The 12,543-nt window shown below is 38.4% G+C and overlaps 3 protein-coding genes and 1 long non-coding RNA gene across 7 annotated transcripts; 1 reads left to right on the top strand and 3 right to left on the bottom strand.

Moving 5' to 3' along the window:
• Positions 1–35: 35 nt before the first annotated feature.
• On the bottom strand, positions 36–3,267 carry LOC112193082. Its single transcript, XR_002933769.2, has 3 exons — positions 2,898–3,267; positions 2,714–2,784; positions 36–2,058 (listed from the first exon to the last, which is right to left on the bottom strand). It is a non-coding gene; the product is annotated as an uncharacterized LOC112193082 (long non-coding RNA).
• Positions 3,268–5,705: 2,438 nt separating this feature from the next.
• On the bottom strand, positions 5,706–6,811 carry LOC121052077 (putative F-box protein At1g46840). Its single transcript, XM_040516008.1, has one exon. It carries the CDS (start codon positions 6,801–6,803, stop codon positions 5,766–5,768), a length of 1,038 nt encoding a protein of 345 aa, XP_040371942.1. The 5' UTR covers positions 6,804–6,811; the 3' UTR covers positions 5,706–5,765.
• A 1,384-nt stretch (positions 6,812–8,195) lies between these two features.
• Positions 8,196–9,548, top strand: LOC112192400 (F-box/kelch-repeat protein At1g15670). Its single transcript, XM_024332113.2, has one exon. It carries the CDS (start codon positions 8,249–8,251, stop codon positions 9,266–9,268), a length of 1,020 nt encoding a protein of 339 aa, XP_024187881.1. The 5' UTR covers positions 8,196–8,248; the 3' UTR covers positions 9,269–9,548.
• A 167-nt stretch (positions 9,549–9,715) lies between these two features.
• LOC112192401 (serine/arginine-rich SC35-like splicing factor SCL33) lies at positions 9,716–12,207 on the bottom strand. Of its 4 annotated transcripts, none has more exons than XM_024332116.2 (6): positions 12,059–12,204; positions 11,777–11,975; positions 11,278–11,355; positions 10,480–10,638; positions 10,188–10,304; positions 9,716–10,079 (listed from the first exon to the last, which is right to left on the bottom strand). In XM_024332116.2, exons 2-6 carry the CDS (start codon positions 11,926–11,928, stop codon positions 9,950–9,952), a joined length of 636 nt encoding a protein of 211 aa, XP_024187884.1. In that variant the 5' UTR covers positions 11,929–11,975; positions 12,059–12,204; the 3' UTR covers positions 9,716–9,949. The 4 variants fall into 4 exon arrangements, with proteins under 4 accessions (XP_024187884.1, XP_024187883.1, XP_024187882.1 ...); XM_024332115.2 differs by having other exon boundaries at positions 11,777–11,958; positions 12,059–12,194; XM_024332114.2 differs by having other exon boundaries at positions 11,777–11,939; positions 12,059–12,194.
• Positions 12,208–12,543: the final 336 nt, after the last annotated feature.

Raw genomic sequence — 12,543 nt, 5'->3', positions numbered from 1 at the left:
TACAATTTTCATATAAACTGGAGAAAAATCCCAAATAAAAAAAATAAAGTATAAATTTACAGAAGAAAAATTAGTAAATTTAGAGAGTTCATGAGAGCACATGAGCATATCTCGAAGGACAACACGAGCAAATCGTGGGAGGATAACAGTACAGCGACATTCGTTTCACCAAAACGAAAATAATCGACCAAAATTGATTAGTATAAATAATAAATTAATAACCAAAAGTCAGAGTAATCGAATCAAGAAAAAAATTGCCCCTTTTTTTTATTTTTTATCTTGGGCAATTTAACTGCAATAGACAACAGTTCAAATGCAACAGTTCATATACCCCTTAAAAGACAGGACCACCTCTTATTTTGTAGTTGATAACCGCAATAGGCATCAAATGAAGCAAACATAAAAATAATAATAACAATAATAAAATAACATAGATCAACCAGATAAAAGGTAAAATCTATATCAAGTTTGACTACAGCACCAATATCCTACAGCACGGAACAAAAATCCACAGGTGAGTGTGTCCACATCTTGAACAATATAATTTTTCTTCATTGACAGAATTTTTGTTTTTCCTTAAAACTTATTCGTGATATATAATAATTGTAATAAAACCATGGCATCCAGTTTAGTATCCAGAAATACTATAATTGTAGTATATGCGAACATCCAATTTAGTAATGATTTTTCCAGTGAAAACTTATAAAGCAACATGTAAAATGCAGAGAAAGGAAAGGAAAAAGGGGGAAAAGGGGAAAAAGAGGGAAATAGAAATAGATTATCTCAACTATCACTGTAGAAATCCTGGTGAAAAAGTATAATTTACAAAGCTTTGGCAGTAACACTGCATCACCAATGTCACTATAGCAAATCTTACCCTCATAAAGAATGATACCTTACTTGCACTTCAGCAAGAAGCAAAACCCCCATTTATATTGGCATTATTCATAAATTCCAAGATCCATGAAAACAAGAGTTAAACCATCAAACTAGGGTTGCAACAGCCAACAAGGATAGAAATGCATACAACAAGAAAAATTGCATAATGCACGGACCTTTTCTGAATAGCAAAGAAACACAAAATTTCTGTACCAACCATTTTCTGTCAAAAGAAGACACCAACTTGGCAACAGTTCAAATGCATTTAACATTTCTACAGGCTATATAATATCCTCTGCATAAGTTTCTATATACATGGACAAAATATAAAGAATATTGAAAAAAATAAAAAATAAAACTTATGGTTGGAACACAGATCATTTATTGTAATTTTAAACAGAAGGTCCAAAATGACAAAATTCAGAAGACCAGTCTTGAAATCAAACTAAGACATGGAAAAGAAATGCAACACCTAAAGTATTAGTTTATAAGACATCATATAGGTCCTCATACAACAATGAATTTTGGGCATGCTGTGTCAATTGGGACTTGAAGACAGCCCAAAAAGTCATTTGTTTGTTTCATGACATTGGCAGCTTGTTCAATCAAAATAATTTTTTTTTTAACAAAACGGGAATTAAAAAAAAAAAAGTTACAACATAACAACATAGCAAGGTTCTAGGGCTGCAAATTTAAAAATATAAACTAAAAAAAAATTGAAAATGGGTCATCTATATTGTTTACTTAATTGCCTGCTCCAGGGACCATGTTAAGAATGGAATATTCAAAACCAAAACGTAGAGAAGCTGAGCTTTTTTAATTTTTTTATATTTAGATGCAAGTACTCAACTTGGATTATTTGTAACCTAGAATTGCATACCTAAATTGCCAGAGTGCACATGATCTTGAATAAAATATAAAGCTACAACAAGAAATATACCAAAAAATGAAGGAAGAAGAAAAACTATTAATAAAAGCAACCGCATTTTACAAATACCATGCTCAATCTCTCACAGCGACAAAAAGTATCACGGAGTACGAAACTGTGCAACAAAAAGATCACCTAAAACTGAGGTGGCTCTGGCAATACACTCCCTAACTTGCTTTACTACTTGAGATAAGACGCTTCATCCAAATGATTGCTCAGAGACAGTAGATACATGAGCTGAATTTGATCTCCTTCATCAAAATTTAAAAAAAAAATATATACACCAGTCAGCATCTAATCTAAGAAATGGCATAGAATTTACAGTCCATACCACATGGGAGGATTAGCGAGGACACTTTCAAAATCACAGCAATCATATTGTTATGATATCCAAAGTGGGACTTATATACCAGTGCATCAAAATCAATCTTTAGCATATGCCTATATGCCATAGATTGAAGCAATTATTTCATATAAGCTAGTGCACACAGAGATTCGCAGAAAATATATTCGACTCCCAGACTTAAGTCAGCCCAAGCTCATGACTTCAATTGTTTTTCTCATTGAACAATTGGGTTGTATCTCGCATAGGTAAGCAAAATTCAAGGACCAAAGCAAAATCAGCAACAAGGGATACAAGATTTTTGAAGGAAAAAATTACACATAAATGCAAAGCAAATGGAATTTCTCATTTTCCATTTTTTCATCATAAGTTGCATACCAAATCCTGGAAAAAGCATGCATCCCAAATCTATATTCCGAGCTCTGGAGAAATGATACATTGACAAACAATTCCGTGTAATAGACACGGTGACTATTAAGCAGAAGAAACATCAAAATTCGTAATAGTCAAAATAATAGAAGAAAAAACATAAAAATAAAAAGCAAACGTACAATTTCTCATACCTTCAGTCTTGAATTTCTCATCCACGTGTGGCATTTCTGTATGATTCGAATTAATAAACAACCATCTCAACCTGCCAAAACGAAAAAGAAAAAAAAGAAAAAAAAATCAACGTGAAATCCATTTAAACTCAGTATATAACCAAAAAATGAATGAAAAATCTCTTCCTTCTCCGTTTGTGGATACCTATATAGCCAAACCTGCTTAACTAATCAGATCTGTAACATATTCCCGTCCCTCCGCTAAACATCTCATCGATAAATTAAAAGAAAGTTTCAAATATGTATAGGCCTCATCGATAGATTATAAGTTTCAAATATAGATCTACAATTGGTACAAGTGTCGTCGACAGAAACAAAAACCAGAATTTGAGAGTAGTGACTGAGATGTCGAGATCTAGAGAAACATGATTATCAATGGAATATGACTGATGATGAGATAACAGGTAGGAGAGATCCAGAAATTAAAGTAAATACGAATTGAAAAAAGAGAGGACGCCAGGATTCTTTTAGAGAGAGAGAGAGAGAGAGAGAAGAGGATTTTTATTCTTTTCAACGATAATATATGAGAGATGAGGTTTGGGTTTGAAAGCGCTCGGGGTTATGTTGTTTTGGTCAAACTCTCCGCACTTCTCGCGCTCTTTTTGGAACGTGAAAACTGAAGAGTCGCAAACTCTTCGATGTTTTCAAAATAACTGATTTATTCATTTTGTTTTTTGTTTTTTTTTTTCAGTCAGATCACTATTGGTCTCTTCCTGAACCTCTTTTTTCGGCCATCAGTTTTGGTCTTTTACTTTTGTCGTTATTTTCTTCTAAAACCCTTCTTCTCCTTTTTTTTTTTTTTTCCTCTCACTTTTTGGTTGATTGGTGACTTACTTTCCTAAAGCATCCAGATCGCTGACCTAGAGATTTTGATCTCCGGGAATTAAGAAAATATATTGTTATTTCAGTCGGTAGATGTTAGAGCATCTCCAATAGTGATACTTATATTCATAGTTAAAAGAAGCTAAAAATAAAATATAACTAGTTAGCTATGGAGTTATGTTCTAACAGAATACCTAAATCCCAATTTAAATTTAGGTTTTAGTAAAATTCTCTCTCATCTCTAGCTAAATATAGCTAAGAAATTTAGCATTTAACTTTTGTTTAAGTATTCTGCTGGAGTAGAATTTTAGCCTAAAATTAGCTAAATATTAAATTTATTTTGAAATAAGTAGTCTCTTGGAGATGCCCTTAATAATCTATCTTCTATCTTCGAATTGATGTTATGTCATGCTCTATTACAGTTAATATATTTATCTTTGCAAAATAAAACTCTATGCCTCTTTCTCTCTCCCCCCCCCCTCTCTCTCGAGTTTTCTCGCTGGCCTCCTCCTTCGGTCGGTGGCGGTGATGTACCTTCTATCAGAGAGGAGGGGCTCGCCCTTCTCTATGGTCCAAATCTTGGTGGTGACGTCGGGCTCCTCCTCCGACGCTCCGTGCTTTCAAGTTTTAGCCTGCTTTTTTTCCCTTGTGGAGATGTTCAATCTTGGTGGCAGTGTGCATGATCTGATCGCCACTGGTAGCGGCGAGGGTGATTTGGCCGCTAACAGTGGTCTCTTATGAATTACCTAAATTACTAGAAACTCATAATGAAATAATTTAATAAGTTATTTTAGTAAAATAAAAAAACCGGAAAAACATAATACAATTTTTATTTTAAATTTCTAAGAAAGTATGTGACATGAGTCTTCACTAATCATATTTGCATTGCACGAATGTGAAGTTAGAATTACATAAATCATATGTTATCCACATACCTGAAGAGATGTGAGCCTAATGAGGCAAAGCTCAAGTTCGGCCTTGCCACACTGATACACAAACAACAACTTATGGCATGAGACTTTGATTTTATTGACAAAACAATTTAAGGAATATATATATATATATATATATATATATATATGAGTTGTTTTGCATTACTTTTTTTAGGGTTAGGGTTCCTTCGGCTTCTCACAAGACATGAGTGGCACTTATACCAGTAGTGAATTGATAATAGTGAAGCACTCAAACTTCATCAAAGTATGTATTGCCTAAAAATAGATTTCCCGCCCGCTCTTGAACCCAGAATCCCTTGTCCACCATCCAAGTACGAAGGAAGTGGGCCTTGAAGGCCGATCAACCGGCCGACGGATCAGAGGTTTCCCAATCAAAAAAAGATTGGAAGGATCGGTGGACAGGGCCGCCGCCAATTCTTCCAAGATCTGGAGCACTACCTCCTTCTGCAAGCACAAGGAAGGCAACAAAACTAACTGTGACATCATCAATGGAGGCCATAAGGATGAGGGAACGAGAGAGTGAGAGTGAAGGCAGAAGGCTAGGAGAACAGAAGACGAGGGCGCCGTCAAAACTGGTTGAGAGAGAAAAGTCACTCTCCTATGGTTTAAAATTGAAGTATTCATAGGTTATAACCCAAGCTGGGGCATAAATGTTATAATAGAAGTTTGCGTTAGTGATTGAATAGGGCCTTCTTTTTTTTGAAATAGCACGTGGAGCCTTTCATAAACAAATTTAGTGGACAAATCATCTGTTAGAAGAGTTATTATCCATTTTAAAAAACTTATCCATTTTAAAAAAACTTACGTTTTATTATGCTACGTTGTAATCGTGTTACATATCGAGTTATCTTTCCATTATGTTACAGTTATTTCAAAGCAAATGGAGCAGCCAGTAGAGCGCTCTTTGCTAGTTGGTGCTTGTTAGAATACAAGTATTGTGTAGAGATTCCTGATATTATTTCGGAACATACTCTATTTGTTTATTGTAATCAAGGGTTTAGGCTCAATGTCCCCCCTTGTATTCAACAGTTTCATTAATCAAGGCTTGAGGGCAGCTGCACCAGTTCTTCTTTAAAAAAAAAAAAAAAAAAAAGACTAAGAAGAAAGAAATAAAGAAAACAAAACAAATATTCCTAAGGAGTTCAAACTCTCATCGTGTAATTATATGGCTACTTATATCATGTCTCCTGAACTGATCAAAATGAAAAAAAAAAAAAAAATTAATGTAAACTAGAGAATTATTCCGACTTCATTCCTCTAAGCGTCATGAGACTTGGCTTATGTAATCTTTCCCCAGAAGGTCTAAGTGTGGCCTTGGTAACTATCCCCTTTCTCTTATTATATTTAAAATCATAGCTCGCTCCAAATAGTAATTCGAATGCAGCCGAAACAGTGCGGTCCCTCAAATGTGGATGACAATCCTTCAGAACTTTCAAGGGAATTTTTATTTTGTTTTTACTCCACTTGTGTTCTTTGAAGTCTTCCAAGGCTAAAATGTTGAGGGTTTCCTCTGTCATATCAACAACAGACGTGCAATTATTCCAAGTATAACCCCGAACTTTTGTCAGGTCTACGAAAACTCCCTGAGGCAGAGTAGTAGTGGTGAAACATTCTCTCCAAACATCCAAAGATTGAACTTGTAAGTAATAATCTGGTGCAGTAAGTCTAATTATTTGGGTCAAATGAACAACCCCTTCAACCTTACGTACTCCACTGAAGTGCACTTTTAACACGAACTCGCCGCGCGCATTCATCAAACTTTGGTTTGGGAGGATCAGAGTTCTCCATTGCTCATCTTTTCCAACAGTTATAATTTTCAAACTTGCTTCAGTACTGTCAACTTCGTTGTTCTCCCAACAACAGCATACCACTTTACACTCGCGAGTAGATGAATTAAAAGCAAAATCCATGGTGTTAGTATACTCAGGTCCATCAGGCAAGTATAGCACTTGTTGGGCTGCAGGGTTTCTGATACGAAAAACCCTAGAATTACTAAGACTTCTCTCCAAACACAAGCCTCCATAAGTTGAAATAAACTTGAACTTTTCATCAGCGGTACGATAAAACTGATCGGTTGGACGGCTTCGATCCATATGTTTTAGAACGAACTTGTCATCTTGAATCAACGAACACCATTGCTTGCACACACACTTGCACCTTAGCAAAGACACGACTGGCACCCAGCTCAAAATCTCAATGATGGTATCAAAAGGAAGTTTTGGTAGTTTTATGGCTTTCAAACTACTCTCTTTATTTCTTTTGTTCGAACGCACCATCTGCTCATGAGTCATGATAACAGAGTAGAGACTCAGGAAAGAAATATTTTTTTTATTTCCGAGATGATAGCAAAGAGAAGATGACGAAGAGGGATAGAGATGATTAGAAAGGAACCCTAAGAGCAAAGTTGGGTGAGAAAAGCGATGTAGATCCGACTATATATATAAGAACGGAGTGTTCGAAAAAGCTACACCCCTACGTTTAAGTCCTACTAAAAAAGGAACCGCAGAGTCCCAATAGAACTGAGACGCCTAACAATTCACTCTATATTTTCAATTTAACAAAACCTAATATGTTTAAAGAGCAACATGATCAACCTCCTCCTAGATACAATGACGTTTTTTTGCAGACCAATTAAGACTACTAGTCCTTTCTTTGGAGACCAATTCCGTAAAATAGCACAGATTTAATTGAAAACATCGATCAAATACAAGCCAACTCAAACTTTGTCGAACTCAAATAACAAAATGAATTACTGGATAAGATCCTTGTAATTGAGATTGTTTTTAGGTTTAAGAGTGTAGTTATATGTTTTGATAATATCTGTATAAATCAAAGCTCAAAATCTTCCTAGTATTGTGAAGCCAGAATCACTAGATCAGAACTTCAGAAATAAAAACTCTTCTAAACTACCAATATGTCCCAACTTTTTTGGCATCATGGTTGTAGTATCTTGAGCAAGTCCTTAGTCCTCAATCCTCATCCAAACCCCTATCCAATAAAGTTTGAGCTTGAATCTCGTACTGATCCACCCTAGTCAAACATCAATCAAATAAATACCCATCTTGCCAAGACATCCCTCTTTGATCATTATTTTGCTAAACGAATTAATTAAGAATAACACTCACCATTAATTTTGATACGACAATTTTATATTTTTATTTAATATTACTTTAATGCATCTTGTGCGTATATTATAAGAAATTAAGAAAGGCTGCATTGTTTCCTTCAACTATATCCTATGACATGATCAATCACAAAATATCTAGTTAAATAACAAAGCACCAAATTACATGATGCATCTAGTGGAAAAAAAAAATGCGAATATCTATCCAAATCCACGTAGTTCATATCTTTTGCCCTTTCCAATTCCGACATTGTAGGACCTAAACGCACACGCAGTCAACCCTTATCCAAATTTGAAACCCCTAAGGCCTAAACCCCATAAAACAACCAGTCAAAACCATGAGTCCCAGTCCCAAACCCGGCCCAGCCCAAGTCAGTTCCCACCTCGGATAGTCCCAAAACCGGGGCACAGTATCCCTAGCCCGAATCCGCGGGCGCCGCGTGTCCAGCCGTTGATTTAACCTTCCTTTTTGGGCAACGTGCCGTTGATTCCACGCGGATGGATTCTCCAACTTTTATTTTGCCTATAAATACCCAACCGAAAATGCCACTCCAAATCACACACCCCCAAATTTCAAAACGTTGAATTCGAAAGCAAATGCAATTGACCGAGTTGATACCTGGTTTGCCCGAAGAAATCGCCTATGAGTGCCTGACTCGGTTGCACTACTCGGCTCACCGAGTCGCCTCCCGAGTCTGCCGCCGATGGGGGGAGCTTATTAAGAGCAGAGACTTCTACAACCACAGAAAGCAATCCGGGTTCACCCACAAGGCCGCTTCTTTAATCCAAGCGCTTCCCGTTCGAACCGGATCAGACGGGTCGAAGCCGGCCGGACCCGCCGTTTACGGCTTGTCTGTTTTCGACCCGGCGAGCGGGGACTGGGCCCGGGTCGACCCGGTTCCGGAGTACCCGGACGGGCTGCCGCTGTTCTGTCAGGTGACGAGCTCGGAGGGGAAGCTGGTGGTGATGGGCGGGTGGGACCCGGCGAGTTACCAGCCGGTGAGACACGTGTTCGTGTACGAGTTCACGACGCAGCGGTGGAGTAAAGGGAAGGACATGCCGGAGGTCCGGTCGTTCTTCGCCGCCGGGGAGCTGGACGGCCGGGTGTACGTCGCCGGAGGGCACGACGAGAACAAGTACGCGCTGAGGTCGGCGAGGGTTTACGACGTGAGGGCGGACGAGTGGGGCGAGCTGGGCGGGATGAGCGAGGAGCGGGACGAGTGCGAAGGGCTCGTGAACGGGTCGGAGTTTTGGGTGGTGAGCGGGTACGGGACGGACAGCCAGGGCGGGTTTGTGGGGAGCGCGGAGGTTTATGAGATCGGGTCGGGTCGGTGGAGGCGGGTCGAGGACGCGTGGAGGGCGGGTGAGTGTCCGAGGTCGTGCGTTGGGATTGGGAAGGATGGGAAGCTGTTTAGTTGGGGCGAGAGGGACTCTGCAGTGAGGGCTGGGCCGTGCGGGGTGGAGTTGGGCCGGTGGGCCTTTGTGTCCGGGTCGGAGTATCTAGGGGGACCGCATGAGTTCTTTTTGACGGGAGGGGAAAATGGGAAATTGGAGAAGGTAGAGATGTGTGAGGAGTTCTCTGGGTTCGTTCAGTCCGGTTGCTTCGTGGAGATATGAGAGCTCACTTCTATTACTGCAAGTATATTTTTGTCTGTTACTTTTCTTGCTTGTAAGTAGGAAGAGCAAGATTATTGCATAGAAGTTCTTTTTGCATCATGTAAAATATTTTGCTTTCTGGGTGGCTAAAGCACACACCACTTCCGTGAGTAATGTGTTTCGATGACCATTTACAGTTCTAGGGAGTTCGAGGTTGCTGGAATACATGATTAAATATATACAGGGGAATTCATCTCCAATCACCTTGGTTCTGTTCAATCAATTGAACCAAATGCAAAAAGCTGAAGAGACAAGCCTAACCATTCGAACATCCCTAAGGAGTATGCATCATACATTGTTTTCTATTTTTTTGTACAATCGTTCATTACAGAACCATAGGACGATTCAAACATAACAAGTTGATCATCATAAAACAAGTTTGAACAAACATTGGGGAAGGCAGTTAGCTTAACTTTGAAGGCAAATTCGAGCCGACTGTGATTTAGTAATTTCTAAAATAATATTCATTACAAGACCATAGGACGATTCAAACAGAACAAGTTGATCATCATAAAACAAGTTTGAACAAACAGGACTAGAATACCAGGACATACATCTACCAGGGTACCAATATTTATTCATATCACGAATTCTAACTAAAGATTTCTAGCTCTTGATCAGGAAGTCACTCTATCAAGTACACTAGCGAGAGTAGTCCAGGCTCCGACTGCGGCTCCTGCTATAGCTCCGACTTCGGCTGCGGCTCCTTGAACCAAAGGGAGACCTTGAGTACGATCGCTCCCGGTACCTCCTACCTCTTGGTGAAATCGACCTGTATCAAAATTCAAAAATCACCGTGAAAACAGGCATCTATTATGTGATTTTGCCCCAGTCCCCGTGGAGAATAGAGAGCTTAAGAAAAAGACAAATTACCACATACCTTGAGTACCGCCTTCTCCTAGGGGAGGGTGAATAATAACCTGGACTTCGAGAGTAGGTTCGAGCATAGCGTGGTGAACGAGAATAAATGCTCCGCCTGCTGTCATATGACTGACCCCTGATAACAAATAAACATATAGGTAAATCAATAAACTACTTGTAGAGAGAATCAAATAACCACAGCATCAAATTAACTTTAAGAACTGAAAACATACTACAAAAGCGTCAGGTTTAAGTAATAAATCCATCAAAAATGGATATCCAAATCAAACTTTCATCGAAATATATCTTACCGGTCTCTTGCCCTCATTTCCGAGGGTTTCTTCCTATTCTCCTCAGCAAATACAACTGTCAATTCCCGCCCAAGAAGAATTTGCCCATCCATATGGTACTTGGCATCTTCAGCATCAGCAGGGTCTACAAACTGAACAAATCCAAAGCCACGTGGATCCCTGCACCACAATAACATTTAATTACAACAGTAAAAAAAAACCGTATGCTTACAATAATTTACCAAAGCCATTGTGTTCCTGATAATTAATAAAAGATCCAAACTCCACCAAGTTTTTCACCCTGAGCATTCAAAGCACATATATTTTACCAACACTTCCTACAAATCAAGTCAAAACATCACGTGGCCGCTAACCTTGTTGGTGCCATAGATAAAATTGAGTTGAAATTCTTCAAGACTTCCAACTTCTTCTCAATGAATTCAAACCAAGTTTCTTCAAATCTTCATGTACCAATAAAACCATCTTGCCCACTCTTACTTACTTGATTGGTCTCTTCAACACAACAGTCTTACTACTTCAATCTTGTCTTCAACACAGTACTCTTATTTACTTCATTCTTCTCTTCAACACTTTCAATAAAACAACCAAATTCCCACAAAGCGATTGTAAATAAGTAATTAAAAAAAACGAAAACACTCAGATCGCAACAATAAAACTCGCCCAACTCACACACATGAAAGTTTAGTTCCATCTCACGCACCACCACTATACTAACAAAGAGCGACTCTTACAAAAATACGCATATTATTTTACTACACATCCTAATTTCCCGACACGAAAAGCATGCTTAGTGCTTACCCAGTATAATAATCCCTAGGCAAGTAGATGTCCTTGAGGGGACCAAATTGCCCGAAGGGCCCACGTAAATCCTCAGGCCTGCAAACCAAACACAATTGATAAGCTCCACACTTGCAACATGGATAAAATCCAATTGCAGAAATCTAAATCAAGCACAGAAATTATAGATTCGTTATTGCAATAAAATTAAATTGCAAATTTTAAAGAGGCAAAACTTATAAGCTTTTTATTGATAAATTAACCCCAATTGCATACATCTAATTCAAGCACAACATCTATACCTCAAAAGAATAAAATTCTCATCGGATCAACGAAAACCCAATTACCCAAATCCAAATCCTACTAATCTAACACCCTAATTGCACATATCTAAATCAACAAATTTCTTATTGATGCAACCAACCCCAATTGCAGAAACCCAAATCAAGCTCAGCAATTGATGCAACAAAACAACAAAGAAATTGAAGAATAGTATAAGAAAAATGAACTGATTACATACCGGCAGTCATGGCGAAGATTGCGAACCAAAAGACTGGTGGGAAGATCCCTAGCACGGCCTCCTCCATAGCGGCCTCTAGGGCTAGGGCTACGACGTCGTCTGCTGTAACCCCTCGGCGGTGAAGGGCTGTAACTGTAGCTTCTCCCCCTCATTCTTCTCTCTCCTATTACAACAAACCACACCTAAATTGAAGACGAGCCTATCGTAATTCCATCAAAAATCGAAGGAAACAGAAAATTAAGTTCAGAATTGAAGGAAAATTAGAAGGGAGAAGAGAGGTACCGTGTAGAGATTGGGCCGTGGTGAAGCGTTCGAAAACAAGAGCTTTGTGATGTTTGTGATTGAATGGCTGTGGCTTCGGCTGTTGAGATTGGCCCTTTTATTTGAGTAACGTTCGAGAAGGTTCTTGTAGAGGTGGTTTTGTTATTCTATTTTCCAGGTTAGTTATTTTGGTCAGGATTCGGGCGATCCAGCCGTTGATCTGCAGTCAATTGTTCGATTCACTTTCTATTGGGTAACTTTTTGCCTTTTTCCTCTCATCAACCTTCTCATTTTTTTTTTCACGCTTTCTGTTTTTTAACTTTGTTTGATTTAAGAAAATGAATCTCACGGTAAGTAGCCAACTTGAATTTATTACAACTTGAATGTTTAATTACAATTTAAATTCCTTTCCGCAGTTTTAAGGTGACCGTACAAATTTTCACTATTTGCATCATGTTCGTAGTAATTTAACTAACTAACTTAACCTTAATGGTAAAAATCTCTAT

The sequence above is a fragment of the Rosa chinensis genome, chromosome 3, assembly GCF_002994745.2.
Source record: "Rosa chinensis cultivar Old Blush chromosome 3, RchiOBHm-V2, whole genome shotgun sequence".
Classification (NCBI taxonomy): domain Eukaryota; kingdom Viridiplantae; phylum Streptophyta; class Magnoliopsida; order Rosales; family Rosaceae; genus Rosa; species Rosa chinensis.
The sequence above is the reverse complement of the archived record's forward strand: the minus strand, read 5'-3'. Positions and strand labels throughout refer to the sequence as shown.